Source organism: Tamandua tetradactyla, chromosome 10 (genome assembly GCF_023851605.1).
Source record: "Tamandua tetradactyla isolate mTamTet1 chromosome 10, mTamTet1.pri, whole genome shotgun sequence".
NCBI lineage: Eukaryota > Metazoa > Chordata > Mammalia > Pilosa > Myrmecophagidae > Tamandua > Tamandua tetradactyla.
In genome coordinates, this window is record NC_135336.1 from 107,168,081 (window position 1) to 107,192,001 (window position 23,921).

At 56.2% G+C, this 23,921-nt stretch overlaps 1 protein-coding gene across 2 annotated transcripts in view; it reads left to right on the top strand.

Annotated features, from left to right (window-relative positions):
- The window catches only part of SLX9 (SLX9 ribosome biogenesis factor), a 50,647-nt gene extending 26,729 nt beyond the window's left edge, over positions 1-23,918 (top strand). Inside the window, exons 3-6 of one of the 2 annotated variants that reach the window (XM_077119183.1) lie at positions 8,743-8,811; positions 17,765-17,915; positions 19,480-19,545; positions 21,396-23,918. In XM_077119183.1, the coding sequence (XP_076975298.1) occupies positions 8,743-8,811; positions 17,765-17,915; positions 19,480-19,545; positions 21,396-21,528 (419 nt within the window). In that variant the 3' untranslated portion in view covers positions 21,529-23,918. The remainder of the gene's footprint in view (positions 1-8,742; positions 8,812-17,764; positions 17,916-19,479; positions 19,546-21,395) is intronic. The other variant, XM_077119185.1, reaches the window with a different exon arrangement.
- Positions 23,919-23,921: the final 3 nt, after the last annotated feature.

Genomic DNA, 23,921 nt, shown 5'->3' on the forward strand with positions numbered 1-23,921 from the left:
CTCCATTGCATGGATGGACACGTGTGTTTACCCAGTAAGAATTGATGGGCGTTTGGGTGGTTTCCACCTCTCGGCTATTGTCCATGATGCTGCTGTGAGCATACACTCACAGGTTTCTGTGTGGATACCTGTTTTCAGTTCTCTTGGGTGTACACCTAGGAGTACAGTTGCTGCGTCCTACAATAATTGTGTGTTTAATGTTTTGAGGAGTTGTCGAGCTGTTTTCCAGAGTCACCACACCATTTCACAGTCACGTCTGCAATGCATGAGGGTTCTGGTTCTCCACATCCTGGTCAATACTTGATTTCCAGTTTTTATTACAGCCTTCCTGCTGGGTGTGAGGTGCTGTCTCATCATGGTTTGATTTGCGTTCCCCTCTTTGCTAATGTCGCTGAGCATCTTCTTCTGTGCCTGCTGGTCCTCTGTGTGTTCTTGGGAGACGTGTGTGTTCAAATTCTTTGCCCATTTTTAAATTGCTTTGTCTTTTTATAATTGTCTCTTAGTTCTTTATTGTTTTAGTTTGTTAAAGCTTCTGGAATGCAGCATACCAGAAATGAAATGGCTTTTAAAAAGGGAATTTATTAGGTTGCAAGTTTGCAGTTCTAAGGCTATGAAAATGTCGAATGAAGGCATCAATAAGAGGCTCCCTTTACTCAGGAAAGGCCGGTGGGTCTGGAGCAGCCCTGTCAGCTGGGAAGGCATGTGGCGATGTCTGCTAGCTTTCCCTCCTGGCTTCTCATCTAACAAGGATTCCCCAGGGGCATTTTCTTTATGCATCTCCAAATATCTAGGTCTCAGGTTGGCTCTGAAGCTTTCTCCGGAATTGTTCTCTCATAAAGAACTCCACTAAGTGACCCCGCCCCCCTTGAATGGATGGAGACACATCTCCATGGAAACCACCTAATCAAAAGGTCCCACCCAGCAATGTTGCATGAAGATTAAAGAACATGGTGTTTCTGGAGGTACACGACAGTTTCATACTGGCACAATTCTGGATGCTAGATTTTTTCAGAAATAGGAATTGCAAATATCTTTTCCCATTCTGTGCATTGTCTTTTCACTCTCTTAATAGTGGCCTTTACACAGAACTTTTACATTTTTATTTACTTTTTTTGTTGCTCAGGCTTTTGGTGTCATTTAAAATAAACTGTTGTCTAGTTAAAGTCCATGTAGGGTTACAGCTATGCTTTCATCTAAGAGTTTTACAGTTTTAGCTCTTACATTTAGATGTCTGGTCCATTTTGAGGACATTTTTGCCTGTGGTGTAAGGTCCAGCCTCATTCTTTCGCCTGTGGATGTCCCAGCACCATTTATTAAACAGGTGATTTTTTTACCCATTGAGTGGCCTTAACCCCCTTGTTGAAAATCACCTGACCATGGACCTGTGGGTTTATATCTTGCCTCTCAATTCTCTCCCACTATCTACTGCAGAGACATTGGGCTTTAGTTCTCGACCCCCACAGTAAAGCAGGTCACACACATTGTGTGGGCCAGGCCCTGTGCTTGCCGGCTGGCGCCCTCGGGCCACCTGCGTGCCTGGGTTCCCTCCTTTGAGGGCCCCTGGCTGGCGATGGCGGGGAGGTGGAGCCTTCACTAAATCCAGAAATACGGTCATAGCAAGTAAAAGGTAGCTTCCTTTAGTAAGCTGTATATTTTCAGTTCTGTTACAGGAGGCCCCCTTTATTGGAATGAAGAGCGGAGGTTTGTTTTATCCTCACGTGTGTCCCCTTTTCACAGAGAGACGATGGAGTTCAGCAGGGGCCTTGGCCCCATTGAGTGTCTGGAAGGTCAGTTCCACGAGCCTTCTTGCTGCACAGCAGACACTTCCTTTAGCTCTTCACATCACAGGGAATTTGAGATCACGATGCCCTAGTTTGCATCCTGTCCTTCTCTTAGGGATGCTGGAGTCGACAGGCCCCAGACCAGCCTCCCTGCCTTGCTTCCTCCATGCCCCACGACTCCCCCACACCCTGTCTCCTCATCCCCTCCCCCACCCCCACGGTCGCCGTCCTGTCTGCTTGCCCCTGCCCTGCCTCCTGTCCCCACATATCCAGTGACCCCCACCCCACCTCCTTGTCCCCCTACGCCCCCATCTTTTCTCTCACCTTGACCTCTCAGAAGGAAGGAGCTGAAAGCTGTGCTTCTCTTTGGGGCACCCTGATTTTCTGAAGAAAATGGGCCTGGTGAGAAAAGCAGGCCCCGGCCTGGGCAGGTCGTCTAGAAGCTGGAGTTGGAGTGTGGACATTGCCCCGACTCTCAGTGGAAGTCTCGAGTGCTGGAGAAAGTGGCTGGAGCTGGCTGGGGTAGGGTGGGCGTGGTCCACTCACCGCAGAGAGAAAGCTGTGACAGAAGGCGTCGTATGGATGCAGACCTGCATGTGACTGCACAAAAAAGCTAGGGATGCCGAGGAGAAACCGTAGCCTGAGAGGCGGGCAGGAGGGCGGTGGAGTGCTGCCATCTCGGTTGAGGGGCGGGGGGCATCCTTGGCTCCCCTCAGCCACCCGTGCCCTGGCTGTGCCCCGACACCCTCAGCCTCCCCACCTCCGGCTGACCGGGGCTCTGAGTTCTTGCTTCAGGGCGTCACCTTATCCCTGGTTCAGGGGCAGCGGTTGGGGGAGTGGGATTGGGACAGCTGAAACCCACAGGGTAGGGGCACGGTGTAGGACGCCCGGGTGGCAGCTAGCCCCGCCCTCCCGCACCACGGCCCCTGCAGCACTGAGCTCGTCCATCAGTGACACTGGGGAGCTTCCAAAGCCTGGTGGTGGTCCCTGTCACTGCCCCGATAGCCTGATCCCCCCTCTGTGCACCCCACACTGGATGCAGAAACAGAAAAGCAAGCTGGCACAGGAGGCAGGAGCGGTGGGGCGACGTCAGGTGCTACCCTGGGGTCCCTGTCCTGAGTCCTTGGTAGATAGATCCCTTCTCCCCCAACAGCCTCTCATCCCATGCAGGGCTTCCCTAAGGCTCTCCTCACCCTGCCCCTCACATGCACTGGGGGTACAGTCAGTGCCCAGCGGGGGTGTAGAGGTGTGAGGCACAGTGTCAGGGTGTCCTGAGGGCTTGCCCTGGCCCCTGGGCTGGCCTCGCCTCACCTTGCTGCCTCTTCTGTTCACCCAGACCTCGTCTGCCACCCCACCCTGCACACCTGAGCATGGCTAGCCCTCCGCCTTGGTGAGGGACCAGATCGCCTCTGGCACGCCAGCCCTCGGGGGCTTTAAACACGAGCCTGCAGTATCCAGGGATCCCAGATTAAACTCCCTGGGGAGGCGTGGCTTGCTTAGGCTCTACACTCTGGAAATGAAGTCTCCAGCAGCTCTATGGGGTCACTCCCGCTCTCTGGACACCACTTGCCTCCTCTGTTCCTTTTAGACGCACGCGGAGGAGGGCGCCTCTCTCAGAGCGTGTTCTGAGTAGGTGGACACAAGGCGGGGACCCCTGGACCAGCGCCCTGGCATCACCTGGCCACTCCTGCCTCCTGAGCCAGTTGGCCTTTTCTGTTCCTTTGACGTATGTTCCCTCATGCCGCAGCCCCTCTGGATGCACCTCCCTGCTCACCAGAATATGCGGCCTTGGCCTTGTGCAGGGCTCGCTCGGGCAAGACCTTCACGGATGGGGACTGGAGAGCATGCCTGCAGCCGATCTCTGACCGCCCGAGTCCAGGGGGTGGCAGGGGTCCCCTCCGGTCCACACCACGTCTGCCCATGCCACCCGCACTCTATTCCGTGACTCTGCCTGCGTCGGCACCATGGTGGGGGCTGGGTAGCCCAGGGTAGCCCCCTCGTGCCAGCCCCAGCCTGTACATCCCGGTCTGAGAGGCAGACCCGCTCAGAGAGGGGAGTCCCCACGGCCATGCGTTGCCCGCCATGCCCAGCCCTGTGCACGCCCAGGAGCCCCATCCGTGTGCAGCTCGTGGTCTCTGTCCAGTGGCCCAGAACGTGGGCCTGGCCTCACAAGTCAGGGCCGCAGGACAGAACCGGGGCTTCTTCTAGAGAAAGGAGACAGGGCGGTGCCTGAGCCTCTGGAGATCCTGGATTGAAAAGATTTTAAAACGTGTTTCTGAGATCTGAGGCGGTGTGAGCATGGACCGAGTGTGAGCTGGCTGGCGGCTGGGGGTCCTGGCGTGGCTGGGCCTAAGCAGGTAACACAGTGCCTGTCCTCGGGCTGGGGGTGCCAGGGGACAGCAGATGATGCCAGCCGGCGAGGTGCTGGGGATGGGCGCACCGAGTGCAGACCCTGTGTGTTCACTGCACTTGTTTGTCCGTTTTTCCGTGTATGAGGGAACTTTGGAAATGAAGAGCTGGACCAGAGGCCCCTTGAGGTCCGTGGCAGTGGAGTGCTGGGCTCGGCCTCCTGCGCTCACGGCCTTCAGCGTGTTCCTGAGGAAGGTCCCCCGGCTTCCCACGCGACTGGGCATATGACGAGGTCCTGCCCCTTAAAGGGGCCTGGGGGGGCGGTCGGGGGCCATGTAGGGCATATGGGGGAGTTAGGGTGAGTGGGGTGAACCTGTGCTTGTGGGTCTGGGGGTTAAGGGTTAGGGTGAGTGGGGTGACCCTTGTTGGGGTGTGATGGAGCCCGGCTGGCTGGGGGTGGGCAGGGCAGAGGCAGGCCTTCCTTGGAGGACAGAAGGGACAGGGGTCCGTGGGTGGCTGCAGCACCAGGCCTCGGCCAGCCATGCCCTGCACAGGTGCAGCACGTGCGTGTGTCCGCATTCAGAGCTGGGCACACTCAGTTCCCTCCTGCAGGGACTCTCTGGTCCCTTCCTGAGTTGTCCCTAGGTGGGTCTCAGTATCTCAGGCCAGGACCTGGGTCTGTCATGTGGCCTGGCCCCTCCCCTGCTCGCCTCTGTGAGGTGGCTGAGATACTCAGATGCAGCCAGCAGCGCAGTGCTGCCCCAGGAGCGGGAGGGGGCGGGTTTTATTTTAGTGTAATGAAGTAGGCCATTGCTGGTTCCCCAACCAGTGTGTTTGCTGAGCGAGGGAAGGCACGGCCTGCCAGGAGCTTGCCAGACACCAAGGACACCCTCCCTCCTCTCGGTGTCAGCCCTGCAGCCCTGTGGCTGACTCACCCTCTCCTGCTTGGGTGACTCACCGCTTCCCTGGCGGCTAGTTCCGGCCCAGGGGCGCCAAGCACAGGGAGAGGTTGTTGGCAGCTCCTGTGCCTGCAGGTCTGGGGGTATGAGGTCCAGCAGGGGGAGAGGCCAGTGGTTTGTCCCAGGGCTCAGAGCAGAGGGTCTGCCTCTCCCTTGCCTTCCTCGGGCTCTGCTTTCCTGGAGTGGGGGCGTCTCACCATGGTGGAGGCCACAACTTCTTGACCCCTGCCCCAAGGTAAATAAGAAGTGTATTTTCTTTAACAAGTTGCCCCCATAACCCTGGGACAGCATGCAGAAGGCTGAGTGAGGAGCCAGAGGGACAGAACCTGGGGGGAAGCTTCTGGAAAGACAGAGTTGTTTGGAGGTAACTTAGTGTGAGGGTCAAATCCCACAACCATGCCTTGGAACAGCGAGGTTGGAGGAGGGGTGGCCTGTAGGCAGGCCCGGCCGGAAAGGTTGGACTTGCCACTTTGTCAGGAAGTGTGCTGTTGGCGCTTGGGCAGAGGAGCGACCGGGAGGGAGGCTGTGTACCCACCCCCAGCTGGTGCCCCAAGGTGCTTCTTCACCCCACCTTGGTCCAAGCAGGGCCATGCCACTCGGACAGCCTCATTCAAAACGGTAGACTCTGCTCTGTTCTCATCTCAGGCGGACTTCAGGGGAGCATTGCTGAAACCTCTGTGCTTGTATCTGGAGGCACCATGAGGTCGTATGAGATGCTCCGAGGTCAGAAGGTGTTGGAGCCTGGCCAGCAGGAGGCCAGCACAGGCCCTCCCCAGACATGCTGTGCCACAGAGCGAGGAAAAGGGATGGCCAGTGCTCTAGGGCAGAAGAACAATGTACAGCTTTTGCAGCAGGAGCTCTGGGAAGAGTAGGATGGCAGAGCCCGGAGAGCAGAGATGGAGAGTGATGATGTTACTGCAGAAGCTCAGCTCACTTAAGGGTGTAGAATGCGTCACCACCTTGGGAGACTTGAGGAGCCGCTGGGGATTGAGCACAGTTAGTAGAACACTGAGTGAGGTTATAGAAGGAATGACAGCCGTTGGGGTCCCTGAAGAGGAGAGCAGGACCGTCAGAACATCTGTGTGCCAAGTACGCGCTGCCTAAACCCACCCTCTGCTGCCCCTCCCTCCCTTCCCCCAGGCCCTGCGTGAGCAAGACAGGCAGAGCCTGTACTTGGGCTACAGGAGCTCGCACCTCAGTGGGGAATGAAGAAGGCCATGGAGCAGCTGAGTGGAGGCATCAGTTTGAACAGAACGGCCAGAGGGAGCCAGGGAGTTGTCACTGGACAGGCACGGGTGGAGACGGCCACAGCCAGCAAGGAGTCAACCGTCCAGAGCCTCGTGTGCTCACTTTGCATCCTCCAGGGCTTGGTCAGCCCCACGGTCGCTGTCAGGTCCAAGTGAGAGCATGCATTCAAAAAACCTGATGTGCCTCAGACAGTGCCCTGAAAAGTAACATTTCAGAACCCCTGCTGCCCATGGGACTTGGCAAGAGCTACCCCGAGCCCACACGTGGAGATCCCGCTGAGATGGTCTTAGCCCTTCATGACTGGAGGGTCTCCGGAGCACAGCACGGTGGGCTCTCGGGAGGAAGGGGCAGGCAGCGGGCTCGGGTGTAGCCCCAGGAGTCAGAAGGGACTGAAGGAACCCAAAGAAAGCAAGGCAGAAATAAAGGCAAAATAACTTAAAGTCTAGAAAACAATGAAAGGTCATAGAAATCTGAGTAAATCCAAGAGTTGATTTATTTGAGAAGTACAAGGAACATGACAGACTATTGGGTAATATGTTTGAGGATGAGGAGGAAAGCACAAGTTCTCTAAATTAGGTGGGAAAGTAATGGGGTAGCCGGCCTCCCAGGAGCAGCTCCAGAGACAACAGGGCAGGGGCCTGGGGCTGATGCCAAGCTGGCTGCAGCTCGGGGGCCTGGGTGGGCCGTGGGCCGTGGGCCTGGTGGGGCTGTGGACTTGTGGACTCTATTGCACGGACTCTCTGGAGTGCTGCAAGGACACCCCGAAAGCGAGAGTGTGCACTGCCTGGTCCAGGACGTGCTTGCGCTGCCATCTCCGCACACAGTATCCCTGGGGCTGTGCAGTGAGCTGCTTGTGGGGCCATGTGGAGGCCTGCAGAGCTGAGTCCCTGCCAGCCGTGTCATGGTGGCACGTCGAGGGCCACAGCCGCCCCGTCAGGGAATCTGGGGTTCTCTGGCACAGGTGCACCTGCCTTGCCATCTCATTGTGGAGATTGGTGCTGCAGAGCTCCCAGCCAGCCTGAGCCAGGAGGCTGGGGTTGCTGCCAGCATCAGGGGTCCCCACCCACTGAGCCCCTTGCCCCAGCTGTGGTGTGTGTTCTGGGGGCAGTCCTGTCTGTACCACTCGTCTCTTGTGTGAGAGGGCCCCAGGCTGTCATGGCCCCAGGTCCCTGACTCCCAGGTAAGCCTGGCGGGAAGCCAGTCTGCATGGGGGCAGGTGGGCAGTGCTGATGGTGAGGGAGTTCAGAGGTAGCCCCGTGGCCCTGGCTTATCCCCCTCTGCAGTGCCCTTGAGGCTGGCGTCCCTGCTCCCTGCAGCCAAGCCCTAGATGACGCTTGGTTCCAGACTCCCGATTGGCTGTTGGTGAGGTCATAGCTGTGGCCAAGGTCCAGGAAGCAGGCCAGCTGGTCGTTGTCTGTGTGAGAAGGCCACACGGGCCACTTGGCCTCCCTTGATTGACCGCCCCCCCCAACAGGGGCTGTGTATCCTGTGTCTCAGACATGACCGCACCCCTTTCCTCGCAGTCAGGGTGGGAATCTTGGCCGGGTCAGGGTTTTTTAGTTGTCCTCTTACCACTGCCTGGGAACCCCCCGTCACTGGTTGTGGAGTCTTGCACAGGGCAAACAGTGGTGTGGGCAAAGCACCTTCCTCCCCTGTGTTCTTCAGAACAGCTGTTCCTCCAGCCACGGCCTGCGACACATACGGCCCCTCCACGCTTTCCAACCCTGCAGGGCCCACTGAGGCCACCTGCTGGGCTTCAGGCTCAGTGTGATCCAAGTGTGGATGTTGCATTACATTCCAGATGCTTCCTTCCCGTGGGCCCCACATTCCATTCGTCAGCCAGGAAAAGGAGGCTCCTAGAGACCACAGGGAATGGACGAAGGGCCCAGGGTGGCCCACCTGGACCACAGAATGGGACCCACTGGGGCTCTGTGGAGGTTGAGGGCAGCCCCTGGAAATAAGAGCTGAGTGTGCTGATGGCTGGCAAGGACAGGGAGGGACGAGGACACAGGGTGTGGCTGAGGGCCTTCACTTGGCCAGTAGCTGTGGCTGCACGATGCAGCAAGGCATTGCAGAGCTGGTGGACGGCCATCCCGAATCCCGGATGTGTGGACTCAGGAGGAACCAGGCCCCTGTGGGATACCGCTGCCCACCGCCTCTCTGTCTTTGCAGGCTTGTGCCCATCGTCCCTCGTTCATTGTGTGGCCTCCCGGCTGCAGCGGCTGTGTCGCAGACAGCCCTCAGGGCCATCGAGGCGGACAGGGCCTGGGATAACCAGAGCCACCTCGTTGGCTGGCAGCAGCCTCAGAACCGCGGGGCAGGCCAGAGGCCCACAGGCGTTGGTCCGTCCCGGCAGAAACGCCATCTGAGATGCTCAACTCAGGCCCTCTGTTCTCTGTCCTCAGGTGCAGAGGCGAAGGCGATCTTGCCCAAAAAGGAAAAACTGAAGTTGAGACGCGAGAGGTGGCTGCAGAGTAAGTGCTGTCTGCTCAGCCAGGCTGCAGCAGTAGCTCCTGGCCAGGGACCCACCATGGAACCCCTTGGTGGTGCCTGCAGTGGGGGGTGGGTCGTCGGGGGGCCCAGGCGGAGAGCAGAGCTCAGCAGCACAGCCTGCCACGGTGCAGGCGACGGCCCCTGCCTGGACCCCAGTGTGGGTTCCCCAAAGTCTGGCGTCCTCTTCTCTGAGGCCACTCAGCTTCCCTGAGGAAACAGTTCTAGTTTTATTTTTATTTTTATTTTTTTGCATGGGCAGGCACAGTTCTAGATTTTAGTTACAAATGCGGGGGGTCTTTGTGTTTATTCTGAGTATCTCCTTACACAGAAGCACCAGGCATAGTGCTGCCTGGTTTCAGGCCAGGCCTGCGTGCTGGGGACCTTCCCACGCACATCCGCACACACGTGTGTGCCCCAAGGGGGTGGCCCTCTCCGGGGGGCCTGGGCGTCCCATCCTGTCCTGGGGGTCGGGTTTTCTTTTTGTTTTTTTTTTTGGGGGGGGGGGGGTCGGGTTTTCTTCATACACTTCCTGCGAAGCATCCCATGTGGCACTGTTCCCAATTTCTGTCCTGGGAAGCAGTGATTCTTTGTAAACAGTACTCTAGTTAGCATAAAATGGGGTGATCATTGTTATGTTCAGATGAATTAGTAGCCAACATTTTTCATTTTCCTGTTTTAATTTGAATATGGTAGATACCAGTTGATATGTCTACAGAAACAGAAGCTCTGGAGAGCCTCAGACATTTGTCAGGAAAGTGCCCAAAGGTACAGGCTGGAGGTGGCCTGGTGGGGGCTGGGGTAGGCGGCTCCCGCTGCCCTTGGGGAGGGGCTTCCCTCGGCCCAGGGCCCCCATGGGGCCTGCCCTGGCCAGCCCCACCCGCCTCCCCAGGGTGCTCTGCCCACGCCCGCTGTCTCTGGTTGGTTGTCCCAGCGAGGGAGCCGGGGAGCTGCCCAATTGGACACCAGGCCTTTGCCCTGGGGTGGACTTCACAGGCGCAAGCTGGCTTCTGTTTAAAAATATGTCGTGTGGAATATTTGCTGATTTCACCTCAGGATTTTCTGGTCAAGATTGTTTTGTATCTTTTTCTTACTGTTACCTTTTTATTATGGTTTTGCTGATTTTTAAAAGTTAATTTAATGTATATGGTCTTTTTCCTTTTAAGTTTTAAAGAAAATATGTTTTTCAGAGGTAGTGCTTAGAGACATTTGTTAATTTCTTCCATAATTATTAGTATTTTGTGTTCTGTCACTTTCTGGATGTTTCTTTTGGTAGTTCACTCATCCATTTTCCTTTTCATCATTCTCAGCGTTGAACTGTGCCAAGTGTCTTTGGTAAAGTGGACTGAAGAGCAGCCGACCGAGGCTTTCTCGGCTCTCGTGCTTTCATGACTTTTAAATTGTATTCCATGGTGGTTAGTCTTCCTTTTTTTTTTTTAAGAACCTTAGTTGATTTCTACTACTCAGGTTTTCCCATAAAATAATCTTTAATCAGCTCTCAACCGTTTGTTAACAAAGGGTTGTATGTTAGTGTCTCACTTTTCAATATCTTGTGTCTTCCCTCATTGTTTATTTCCATTTCCTCCCTTCCTTTTCTGACAGATTAGTTAGGGAGTTTTGTTTCTTTCATTCCAAGATATAATCCTTATATTTAGTTATCAATTCTCCTTTTTTGTTTTCTAACTTACTAGCTTCTGTTTTACGAATTCCCTATTCTTGCTTTCTTGGGTTTGTTTTGAGTTACCAACTTGTGTATTTCCTTCACCTTGTTTGGTCATGAAAGCCTGTGGGATCTGACTTGTCCTCTGAGTACAGCTGTAGCTGCCGCTCTCAAGCTGTTTTTTTTAAAATTCAATATGAACATTCTTTTTTTTTTTTTTATCACATAGTTGTATATGCATCGACATGATCATTTATTAGGACATTTGCATCAATTCAGAGGAAGAAATAAAAAGAAAACAGAAAAAAATTCATACAAACCATACCCCTTACCCCTCCCTTTCATTGATCACTGTCATTTCAATCTACTAAATTTATTTTAACATGTGATCCCCCTATTATTTATTTTTAATCCACATGTTTTACTTGTCTGTCCATAAAATAGATAAAAGGAGCATCAGACACAAGATTTTCACAATCACACAGTCACGTTGCGAAAGCTATATCATTATACAATCATGTTCAAGAAACATGGCTACTGGAACACAGCTCTACACTTTCTCTCAAGCTGTGTTTGTGGGCGTGTTATTAGGAGACATTTCACGCCGAGAAGCAGGGAGACTTTCTCAGTGAACGCCCTTGTACCCACCACCCAGAATCTATAGCAAGACTTTTTCCCTGCGTGCCTGCTCATCAGTCCACTCCTCTGTCTGTCCAACAACCCACACTACTTCTCACACATCCGAAGTAGGTGACAGACGTCAGCACACTTTGTCCCAAATGATTCTGCTAGAGTTCACCGTTCGTGGTTCTTTTCTTTTTTCCTTTTATTTTGAGGAAAAATTTACACACAGTGACACGCTCTCAAGCCTGCTGTTTGTTAGTTCCGACATGTGCAGGCACCTCTGCAGGCCAGTGCCTCTCACGGGTCCTTCTTCCTGCCCCCCAGATCCACTGCTGCCCCCCAGCCCCGTGGGGCCAGGTTTGGTTCTGCGGCTCCTGGCACCACGTGACCAGAGCAGGTGGGATGGACCCTGGCGCGCGGCTGCAGAGAAGGCCTCGGTGGTGCCCCGTCTGTGCCCACACTCCTGTCTGCATGTGCCTGGGCTCATTCCTGCAGCCGCCACCAACAGGGAAGCTGCGGGCACATTCTTCACCAGTCTTTTTGTGGACATGTTTTCGTTTCTCTTAAAAGTACTTGAGAATGGAATGCTGGGTCATAGGGCAGGTGTATGTTTAGCTTTATACACAGCTGCCAGACATTTTTTAACGCAGTTGTGCATTTCCCCTCCCACGAGCAACGCCTGGGAGCGCCCGTGACTGCCCATGGTCTTTGCTGGCATGTGGCCACTGTGTCTGAAATCTCAGCCATCCGGTGAGTGTGAAGCGGCCTCTCGTTGTGGTTTTCACTTTCATTGCCATGAAAGAAAGGAGCATTTTTGTCTGTCGTCTTGAGTAAAGTGTCTGTCCACAAGTTTTGCCCTTTTTTTTTTCGTTGGGTCCTTGGGCTCTTTATTGAGCTGTGGGGATTCTTTATATGATACCAGTCCTTTGTAGATATATTTTGCAAATATTTTCTCCTGGGCTGTGGCTTGCTGATTCATTTTCCTGGTGTTTTCTGTTGCTCAGATGTTTAATTTTGAGAAGTTCTGATTTATCTTTTTTTCTCATGTGGTTATTGTTTTTTCCTGTGTCCTGTTTAAGCAAAGGTTGCCTAATCCCAAGTCATGAGGCTATTACCCTGTGTCTTCTTCTAAAAACCTTGTACTTTTAGCTCTTCTGTGGGTCTGTGATCTGCTTGAGTTGCCGTCTGTCCATGTGGGAGGCAGTGCTGGGGGGCTCGTCCCTAGCCTGGCTGCTCTGACCCCCCCGCCCTTGCAGGATGGCCGCTCTCCTCCCGGGCTGCTGCCTTGCCGTCTCCCTGTGGGTCTCCGGTACCTGAGCGCCTGCCCCCGTAGCTGGGTTTTACGGCCCCACGATGGCCGCGGCCTTAGAGCCGGTCCTCGCACTGGGTAGCCAAGCCCTCTGCATTCTCGATTCTGAGGTGGCTGCGGATATTCCAGGTCCTTGCCATTTCCATATAAATTTTACCACTGTGTTGTCAGTTTCTTTAAAAGCGAATAAACAGAAAAGCCTAGCAGGATGGTGGTTGGGGTGGCCTTGGCTGGAGGTTGGGTTCAGGAGAAATGGTGTCTTCTGACCCGAGAACGTGGTGTGTCTCCACTCACTTAAGTTTTCCGTAATGTCTGTCAGCAGCACCTGAACACTTAGCTGTCAGTAGGGAGGCTCTGCGTGGGTTTTTGTTTGTTTGTTTGGAGATAATTTTATTGCTAAGTATTTTATATCTTATAGCTTTTGATGCTCTCATAGATGGAGTTTTAAGAGTTTCATTTTCCAGTTTTTGAAATATTGATCTTGAATGCTGTGACTTTGCTTAAGTCCCATGCTAGTTCATGCCAGTTTCAAACATGAGACAGTTTTACTTCTTGCTCCCAAGCTCTGTTTTTATGTCTTCTTCTTGACTTGCTGTGATGGCTGGAACCTTTGCTTCAGCGTGGGTGGGGGTGGGGGTGGGGTGGCTGGACACTTGCCCTCTTCCTCATCCAAGGATGGGGTTGCAGCCTCTGTCCTCTGAGCCTGCATCTCCTTGGCGTGGGCATGTGAGACCCCTGACCCTACAGTGATCTCTGTTCAGTCCTATTTAGGAGAAATTTCCCTTCAGCTTTCTTTTCTTTCTTTTTTTTTTTTTTTTAGCGTTTTTTGTTGTGAAATATAACATATAAACAAACAAAAAAGCAATAGTCAAAGTACATTTCAACAAGTAGTTACAGAACAGATTTCAAAGTTTGATGTGGGTTACTGTTTCGGTTTGCTAATGCTGCTGGAATGCAGCATACCAGAAATGGGTTAGCTTTTATAGAGGGGATTTATGAAGCGACAAGTTCACAGTTCTAAGGCTATAAAAATGTCCAAACTAAGGCATCCTTAGAAGGATATCTTGATTCAAGAAAGGGCTAATGGTGTTCATGCGGGCGGCCTCTGTCAGCTGGGAAGGCGCGTGGCGGGCTCTGCTGGCTTCTCCCTGCAAAAGGCCCCCGCAGGTGATTCCCTTCTGTGTCTTCAAAGGCCTCTGGCTGTGTGGGCTCCGAAACTTTCTCCAAAATCGTTCCCTCTAAAGGGACTCCAGTAAGCAACCCACCTTGAATGGGTGGGCACCCATCTCCTTGGAAACAACTCAGTCAGAAAGACCCCACCCAACATACTGAATGAGGATTAGAGAACGTGGCTTTTCTGGGGTGCACAGCGTGTATATATATATGTCACAGTTGGCCACTCTTCTTATCAGTCGTTGGACCTTCGGTCCCCTCCATCCAGGGGGCATCAGGGATAGCATCCGAAATAAACCATGTCGTACAGTGCCCTCACATGGGTATGCAAATCAGCAGCACTCTCCATTTTAGACAGTTTTCATTGGTGCAAAGAGACAATGCACTTAAGAACTTATGATAAACACACAGCCTCACTCAATATCAAATCAGAACCTCTCCTGCCTGTTGTCCCGCAGTCTGACTATTGCCCCTGGCGGTGCTGTGGCACTGTTGCAGTCTCCCACTAACTTCAGGCTGTGGTATGTGATCGCACTTTCCCTCTAAACCCCGATGTTATTGATTCTTTGTACGAGATGTATACCTTTGAAGTAATTCATGCAAAAACTTATTTATATTTGTAGTGATCATTGGTGTGGTAGTTAGATCCAGGCGTCAACTTGGCTAGGTTAAGGTGCCTAGTTCTACTGCTGTGGACATGAGCCAATGGTACGTGAACCTCATCTGTTGCTGATTATATCTGCAGTCGGCTAGGAGGCGGGCCTGCTGCAATGAATGACGTTTGATTTAACTGGCTGGTGCTTAAATGAGAGAGCGCAACGTAGCACAGCCCAAGCAGCTCAGCATTCCTCATCTCAGCACTCATAGCTCAGGCCAGGCCTTTGGAGATGCAGAAAGAAATCACCCTGGGGAAAGTTGCTGAAACCCAGAGGCCTGGAGAGAAGGCCAGCAGAGATCACCCTGAGCCTTCCCACGTAAGAAAGAACCTCAATGGAAAGTTCTTTCCTCTGAAGAACTAATGAAACAAGTCCCCTTTTATTGAAAGTTAATCTGCTCTGGTGTGTTGCATGCCGGCAGCCAGCAAACTAGAACACTTGGTGAGATACACGGCTCTGTATAACCCCTTTCAATCATGTTCACCGTCAGTGTGGCAGTGTTGCTTATGAGCCCACTAATTAGCTACCATCACTTCTGTCCGTTCCCTCGCATTTAAGTTCAGCCCCGTTGGGTAGCCTTTCCTCTGTCTCTAGATTCTGTGTACCCCTAGATCCCCTGTATTCTACAGTGAAATCTCTGAGATTACCTTTACCAGAGTCATCATAGGGAAATCATGCAGTATCTGTCCTTTTGTGTCTATTTCACTCAGCATTATGTCCTCAAGGCTCATCCATGTCGTTGTGCCTGGGGAGTTCCTTTCATCTCACTGCTACATAATGTTCCATCGCGTGTGTATACCACATTATGTTTATCCACTCGTCTGTTGATGGGCACATGGATTGTTCCTGCCTTTTGGCAATTGTGAAAAGTGCCACTGTGAACATCAGTAAGCCCTTCAGGTTTTTTAAAAGCTTAGCAAATGTGGGGTGGGAGGGTCAGGAGGGAGTGGCAGAGACCTGCCCCATGGCCTCCTGGGCTCTAAACTCTGCTCTTGAACATGGACAGGCCTTGGGGAGGTGCCAAGGCACGCAGGGTCCCCAGAACCCTCTGAGGTGCAGAGGGCCACATGGCTGAATCTGGGCCACAGAGGACCTGGCTTCCATCTTGTCGTGCCCGGCAGGGAGGGCAGGGCAGTTGGCACCCACGGGGCAGGAGGGCCTGGGGCTGAGGGCACGGCAGGATTCCAGCCAGAGCTGTGCTCTGTGCCACGTGTCGGCACGGCCTCCCCTTGCTTTCCCTCAGCTTGTCCTTTAGACCCCAGACCCCACCATGCTGGGCGCTGGGGCTTCCATGTCTCAGGCCAGCGGGAGGGAAGTGGACACGGACGTGTTTAGGTGATGATCACTGCAGTACAGAAGTAGCCCAGACCTGCTCACTGCCAAACCCACACCTGGTTTTTCTGTGGTGAGTGTATAAGATTAAACTTCCAGACCTTTCTCTCTTCATTTATGGCTGGTCTCGTCTTTAGAAACACCTGTTAGAAGTCTGGGGGGATTTTCCCCCCAGTTTGCTCTTTTCCTCCGTAGTATGCTGATTTGTCCATAGCTCCACCTGGGGGTCCCCTTGTTCCTGGGACACCCAGTACATTCCTGCCTGCGCCTTCGTCCTTGCCACCCCTTCCCCATGAAGGCCTCCCACGGAACCCCCCACCCGCTCCTCTCCCTCTGCTTGGCCTCGTGCTTCCCCGGAGCCCAGGCAGTGCCGCTCCACCCTGTGCCCAGTGATGTTCCCGAGATTGTCTGACCCCCGTGCCGTGAGGTGCCTGCGCCCTTGTCTGTGGGTGCCATGCGTTGGGTGGGCGTGGAGGAGGACTGGCCCCTATACTACTAGGTGTTCTTTTACCAACAGATCCTCCAAAATATCCGGGCCAGTTCACACCCACCCACCCCCCACCTTCCCCCAAACTGCCCCCAATACCCGAGGCTGGGAAGCTTCTTAAAAGCAGCCAGTCTGATAGGTGAAATAATTACAGCATTTCATAGTTATAATTTTATTTTCCACGGTTAGTGAAGTTGGGCAGCTTTCACCTGTCCCCGTGACTTTTGGTCTCTGAGTCCCTTCAGTGAATTGCCGCTGCCCCAGGGTTGGCGTCTCCCTGTGCTGAGGAGTCGCTGGGCTCTGCTTGCAGTCTTGCAGCGTCTGTGGGTTTTGTCTGGTGGTTTAGAAGATTTCAATTCTGTGACAGTCGCCTTCTTCCGTCTTTTACTCTCACGTTTTGTGCCCTCTTAAGGCTTCCTTACTGCAGTGTTGTGGCATCTTCTCCTGCGTCATCTTCGAATCCTGTCACGTAGCTTCATCTTTACTTACTGTATTTAATAACTTTTTTAGGAATTGTGTGAGTGAGGCAGGGTTGCAGCTTACTGTTTCTGTGGAAGGGTGGCCGGTTAAGTGGGCTCCCACTATCCACAGCCACCCTCTGCTCCCCACCGGCCGGCTTTGGGGCCCTGGCCTATGCTTGGACATTTGCCTCTTCTCTGGCCCCCACTGCATTACCTCAGCTTCTGTCATTTCATAATTTCCTTTACCAGCCACTGCACCAACCTTCCTGTCGTATTTTCCTTTTCAAAATTGTTTTGTTTATTCCTGCCAGTTAATCTTCTTAAAAAGAGGAGTGTGGTGGGGCCCCTTGAAACTCCCTTCGGATTGGCCGAAGCTGCCTGGGTGAGCTGGGAGTCCCTCGTCCTTGCCCCCGTGTCCTCTCGGGGGCCGTGGGGCCACACCCCTCCAACTAGCGACTCCAGGCCTCTGGCGGGTCCTCGGCCCGGCTGGGGAGGTGCTCCTGTTGGCCCTTGCTCAGAGTGGAGTGTTGTCAGGTGTGGTTTGGTGCTTCTTGTGAGGCCGGAGGCGGCCTCCTCTGACCAGTCCCCATGGTGGCTCGGACAGCTTTGCTGCCGGCCCGGCTGCCCTCATGTCTAGGACCCCACACCACGCCTCTGCTGCGCAGCCCCCACCCTGCCGTGCTGCGACCCTGCGGTCTCCACTGGCTGCCCTTCCCTCTGCCCACCTGCTCCCTCTGCTCCCCCGGGGCTGCCCCCTCCTTGGCCCCACTTGCACCTTGCACCGTGTATCTCAGAACATCAGCCCCTGCCCACATCCCCTCTTGCGTGGCCCGAGTCCATGGCAGGTGGTCTCCCTGGCTGGGAGAGGTGCCCAGCAAGCACTCACTCACCACACTCGGGGCCCATTTCCTCTCATTCTCCTTCACCCACCTTCTTGTGATGGTGGGGTCCCCCCACCCGACGTGCCCAGACCTCTGGGAGATATCCCTGTGCAGAAAGGAAAGACCTTCAGTGCTCACTCCAGCCTCGCCCACTGTGATTAGAGAGTGCCTGGGTGATGCGGTGCTTCCAGACGGGGTGCAGGTGCCAGCAGCCCTGCCCCAAGGCTCAGGACCCACGGGGCTGGGTGGGCTGTGCGTCTGGGCCCCTGTGGCTCCACAGCCTCTGATGGGCCGGGACCATGCCCTGAGGCCGGTGCTGTTTCCCCTGCTGACTGCCTGCCCTTCCTTCCTCAGAAATAGAGGCCATAAAGCTGGCCGAGCAGAAGCAGAAGGAGGAGCGGAAGCGGAGGGCCACGGCGGTGGTGGGGGACCTGCACCCGCTGATGGAGGCCCTGCCCGAGCTGCTGGAGCTGGAGACCTCCCGCCACCGGCCGCAGTCCGCCAGGCAAGTTGCACGTCCCTGAGCCAGCCTCTCGCTCGTGGGAGAGGGTGAGGATTGTGTGAGTGAAGACGGTCAGCCAGAGACCTCTATCCAGAGGGGAGAAGAGATGGTCGAGGCAGGGGTGGCCGGCAAGGGGCGGGAGGGGCACTCAGGGACCCTTGGGCCTGGGGATGGGGGACCTGTGGACTTGGACACACGGCCTCAGACCCTCCCCAGTTCCAGGCCAGCTCCCCGTCCTCCACAGCAAAGAAAAACCCTCCTGATGGAGTCACCAGGAACATTTGGTCCAGAGAGGAGTGGCCACTGGGATTGAGATTTGACGACCGAACATAGCCTGAGATGCAAATTCCATTCCTGGTTCTTGAACAAAAATGTGACCCTGGTCAAGAATCCTTTCCCTGTTTTCAGTTTTCTCATCTGAAAAATGCACTCCAGGCTCCCAGGGGAGAGAGCTGCGTAAACACCCGGCAGCCGGGGCTGGGGTGCGTGAGCGAGTTTGGGACCGAGGCCTGTGTGCCTGCTGCTGTCTGGGCTCAGCCGAGGGCTGGCTCCCTCTGGCACACGGTCCATGCTTACGTGGTGGGTAGGGCCCAGTGCATGCGCCTTGGGAGCCCGCGCCCTGGCCTGGCCCAAGTGTTCCTCTGTTGTAATAGAAGTCTTAATTTCAGGGTTGTTTAACTTTACAGAAAAATTGCAGAGCTAGCACAGACTTGCTTGTAGCCCATGCTGTTCCCTTATTATTTGCGTACGAGTGTAGTGCATATGTTACAGTGGTGTGCAAGTAGGAGCTCAGTAATAGTGAGCACAGGGCCAGCCTCTCCCCGTTCTCCTTGACTGTCACCCAGCGTTCTTCACTGCCCCCGCACCCCACATGGCCTCTGCCCCCCAGGCTTCACCCGGCTTCGTTCCCGGTGTTGGGAACCTTCATGGCCCTGAGGTCGGGGCTGTGCAGGATGCCCCCTTGGGGGGGCTGAGGGTCGGGGGACTCCCAAGGCTACGGCTCCCCACGCCAGGGTGCTGCTGCCTGGCTGTCCTCACCACCGAGACCACACCTGCCGGGGCTCTCCTGGGAAAGCTCCTCCCTCTGCCCCTGCCACCTGTGCGGGGAGGAAGCCCCCTGCTTGGCCCCCCGAGGAGCGGGGAGTTTGGGTCGACCTCTTCGAGGCCAGAGCATCTGCAAGAATCACTCGGGATTCTTCTGTGTAGGAGACTTGTCTCTTTTCCCTCTCCTGTCAGTTTATTGACCCATTTATCCATTTCGGTGTGGACTCGGGGTACTCGCTCTCTTCGAGGGTGAGAACCCAGAGTTCTGTTGCTACTGGAGGCTGGGGGGCCTTCCGGGAGGGCGGCGGGGCGGGCCCCTCAGGCCGCCTCCCCACAGCCCAGATCCCAGGGCAGGTGGTGCTGGTGAGTGCCCAGCTCAGCCTGGCCCTGCAGCCAGCTGCAGCCAGAACGTGCAGCTTCCCCATGGCGCCTAAAGGGCACCCTGCTGGCAGCAGCCTGTGCTTGGAGAAGGGTAGGGTGGCGTCTGTGGGGTTTGCATGACACGCCTTCTCATTTGCAGCAGGGGGAGCAGCCAGCGCAGGCCCACGGAGCTCCATCGGATGAGTGCAGCACAGAGGCTGCAGCTCCTGTGAGTACTCTCCCTGCTTCTGACCACGGGCGGAGACGGGGTCAGGGAGGAGGCCACCCGTCAGAACGCCGCTCAGGGGAATTGGAGCCCCCGCCACTCTCCCTCCCACCTCCCACCCCAGCCTCGGGGGTTGTGAGCTGGACGGTGTGGATGTCTGGTTCTGCAGCTCAGGCCCCTGTGGCAGGGCCCAGCAGCACCAACGCAGCTCCCCTGATTTCTCCCCTTCTGCTACAGGGCAAACTTGTCTCTGGTTTGGTTCTAAAAGGGCCCATGCGGCCTTAACAGGGTCAAAATGCTTTATAGAGGTTTGTACCCAGATGCATCTTGGGTGCAAAATGGAGGTCTCACCTCTCTGGCCTGGTCGTTGGCCTCAGTCTCCATTGCGTGTGCCGTGGAGAATGGGGAGGCCGCCACCGCCCGCTGCCTGGAAGAGAGCCGTCCTGGGATTTCTTCTCTGGAGTCATGGGCCTTTGCTGGGGGTAGTTCTCAGTATTGGAGCCCATTGTGCCCCTTTAATTTGTGGGTTCCCGTCGTTTCTATGCTTCATTGTATTTGGAAATCTGTATTAGATGTGTGTAGACATCTCTTCCGTCTGGTGATTTTGGTTCCCTTCTCTGGGGACGCCAGTCATTGTGTGTTGAGTCCTCTAGCTCTGTCTGTTGGGTTTGTCCTTCTCTCCAGCCCGTCCCTGCTCTGTGCACTCTACACCCTGAGCCTTAGAGTCTTCGCTGTAGGTCTTGCATGTATTCCTTTTTCATGTGTACCCACGTCGTGCTGAACAGAGGTCTTGTCTGAGCAGCTGCCGGGAGGAAGTTGGTGGCAGAGGAGGCTGCTGCCACCCTCTGAGGCCCGGGGGAGGGGATATCTTCTCCCTCTTTCTCTGCTCCCCCTCCCTGGGCGCCCTGCTATGTGACCAGGCAGGGTGGTGGTCTGCTGCTCCAGCACCCTCCCCTCGCAGCCTGTTTGATGGGCTCTGCCTTTGGGAGCATGCCAGGGTTGACACACCTCCTGGGCTCTTCAGGAACAACTTGACTTCTTGTTCTGAGCGGTGTCAGAGCGCTGGAAGCACAGCGGGCATTCCTCCCCACTTGGAGGCCAGAAGTTCGGGTTCTCTCTCCCTCTCGCACCCTGCAGTCCACTCCAGTGTGAAGCGAATTGGGTCCTTTGTCAGAATGCTCAGCCGCTGCCTGCCAGAGACCCCAGGGGGACATGAGCATGTCGTCCTGCCTGCAGGCTTGGGGCGTGGTGCTGGGCCCCCATGTCCGCCCTGACACCGTGGGCACCCTGCTCAGGGCCTTTCCCATGTGGTCAGCCCCAGGCCCTGTCTCAAAGCTGAGGTGGAGCTCGGCACCCACACCAGCAGTAGCCTTGGCAGCAGAGGGGCCACCCCCGGGGCGCACCCACTGGGCACAGGCAGCCCCAGCTAGCAAAGCTTGAGCGGCCTCAGCCTGCAAGCAGCCTCATGTCGATTTGTCCCCCAGTCCCTCCCCCAGCCTGCAGCGGCTACACTCAGGAGGGCAAGAGTGGGGCTGCTGGGCCAGGGGCTGGCAGGGCTGGCTGGGGACTCGGGGCCACTCGGACTCGGGGGCCTGGTGGATCCAACAGGAGGCACAGTCCCAGAGGAGCCTTTATCAGCAGGCAGCCGTTGGGCCTCCCACATCCCTTCAGGGGGCAGCCATGGCACCCCACCCCCTTTATCAAGCCTTCCCTGCCCCTTCGTGGTGTGCAGGCCTCCCCCATTCTGAGCTGACACTGCCCCCCGCTGTCTGCTGGGGTGTTGCTCCCTGCTGCTTGCTCTGAGGGTCCGTCCCCAGCACCACAGCTGACCTCCGGCCTTGACTCTCTTTCAGTGAGGAGGAGCGGACCCGCTTTCAGGAGCTGCTGGCCAGCCCAGCCTACAGAGCCAGTCCCCTGCTGGCCATCGGGCAGCGACTGGCCGACCGGATGCGGCTGGAGCAGGGTGGTGGCGGTGGCCAGCGCTGAGCAGGCCTGCCGGGTGCTCACAGGAGCCCCAGAGGGCCAGGGGCTCCGGCGCCACTGCAGCCGCCTCCCCTTTCCCACGCTGCCAGACTCGTCAGGAGATGCTGGGGGTTACCAGCTGGAGGACAGAGACCAAGTGCTTGGTGACCTCAGCTGTGGGCCACGACCCCTCCTGCCAACCCTTCCTGTGGGCCCACCTGCCCCGCACTTGTCGGGCACCCCGAATATGCCCCCTTGGGACTGTGCTGCAAGGGCCCCCCACCCGTCTTCTGTGGGCCCCCAGGCCATGTGCACATACAGGCGCCCACTCTGGTCACTGGGCCGGCCCCCTCGCCGTGCGGGCTGCGATGTCTGCACTAGAGCCACAGCGTGCCTGTTTGCAGACCAGCCAGTGTGACATGTGTGGGTGGGCGCCTGAGTGGGGCCTTTGCGATCGAAGGCGTGAGAGCTGCGTGTCCCCACTGGCTGTGGTGCCCAGGGCGAGCCTGGAGAGCCTCAGCCTTGGGGTGGGCTCCCCAGAGAGCCAGGAAGCGCTTCTCCCGCCCAGAGGAGCCCCAGGGGTCAGAGCTCCTCACGACCTTCCTTGCACCCACGGCCCCCTGCACGGCAGACTCGGTGCGTTGATTGAGCACAGGCCTGTCCCTGAGGCCAGAGCCTGAGGTCCTGACCACCTGCAGCTCCTGAGCCTGCCCGGTCACCACAGAGCTCCTGGAGGACGGTGGGCTGGGGACAGCTGGGCGGGCCGCCAGACACAGACCCCTGCAGCCACGGGTGCCCTGGCATGGCCGGGCCTGGAGAGGGCGTTTTCCCTGGGGCCTTTCTTGGTTCTGGGACCTGGTGAGGAGAAGCACACGGGTATGTGTGAGTGGTGTCAGTGTGCGTCTGTATGGGTGTGGAATGAGTCTTTGTGAGTTTGTGTGTGTGTGAGTGTGAGTACGTGTGAGTGTGAATGGGCGTGAGAAGGCACCTTCACTTTCCCACTTGCCAGGAAGAACCTGAGCCGTGGCCTCTGTCCCCGGCTGGGTCCAGCCTTGGCCCCTCCTGCCTCCTCACTCTGCCCTGCTGGCCCTTTGTGTGCGAGGGTTTCTTTGGGGTGCTGGCTCCTTGTGGCCCTGCTGATGGGTGATACCAGATAATCATAGGGCCTCCAAACCTCCCAGCACCCACACACTCAGCCCTGGCTTTGTCCGTTTCTGCGGGCTGGACCCCTAGCCACTCAGGCCTGGCACTCTCAAGGCAGTGCCCTGCCCCCAGTGTCCACCACGATTCCTTCACCCCATAGGCCCCTGGGGGTCTCTGTCCTGCCTCTGAACTCCTGAGGGACACATCCTGTACATCAGCAGCAGGGGGTGGACGCCGGGTGCTATGAACACCTCCCTGTCCCAGAAGCCCTCAGAGGGCCAGGTGGGGGGCTGGAGGCTGGTGGGGGTTGGGCACTGGCCCCTCAGGCCCACGCCTGCATCCCTCTCCCCTCCCTCAGTCCCCAGTGCCACTGGCAGGAAGTGGGGTAGCAGGGCAGTGACGTCCATGCTGGATGCCAGCTCTGAGGGCCACCGCTGGCTGCTTCTCCCAGGCCTATTCACTGCCCACCCTCAGCAAGCGGGGCAGGTACCCACGCCCCACACCCTCATTCTCCTACATGAAGCTGCTCCCACCAGAGCCCAATGGGCTCCAGGCTGCTGGACCCCAGCCCGCCAGTCTGGCCGCAGCCCCATCTGGTGGATTATCAGCTCTCATGTCTAGCCCAGCTCTGGGCCCAGTGTGCCTGTGAGGCCCTGTTTAACGGAGGCTGGCACACATCCTGCCTCAGTTTCCTTTCATGTGCGTGCACTTGCTGCAGCCTCAGCTCCTGCTCTGGAATCTCCTGCTTGCTGACCTGAACACTTCCTAGACAGAGCTTGCGCAGGAGGCCCCTCCTGCAGCCTGTCACCTTCCACTCTGGTGCTGCCTCTGTCCACCGCCTGGTCCTCAGGCTCCAGGCCCTCGATGGTGCTCCCCAGGACTTGAAAGGGGCATCTGCAAGACACGGAGTGACCCAGGTGGTGACTGCTGTCCTGGGGACCAAGGGTGACCTCAGTGCCCCATGGACGGTCCCAGGAGACTGCACTGCGGGGGCAGGCAGCCCCCAGCATCCTCTACCAGGACAGCGCTGCGGACAGAACGCGGATGTCCACCGGAGGAGCAGGGGTGGGGTCGCGTTCGCTGACCCAGTGTCTCCTGAGCCACCTCCGTGCTAGGCCAGGGGCCCAACGATCTCTTCTTGCCGAACCAGACTCGGCGGTGTGTGTTCTCCAGGAGCACAGATGCTGGAGCCGAGGCGGCGAGTGTGCATTTTCCGATCTTTGTGGGGAGAGCCTGAGTAACCTGCTAATAAACCTGAGCGAGGAGTGGCCCCA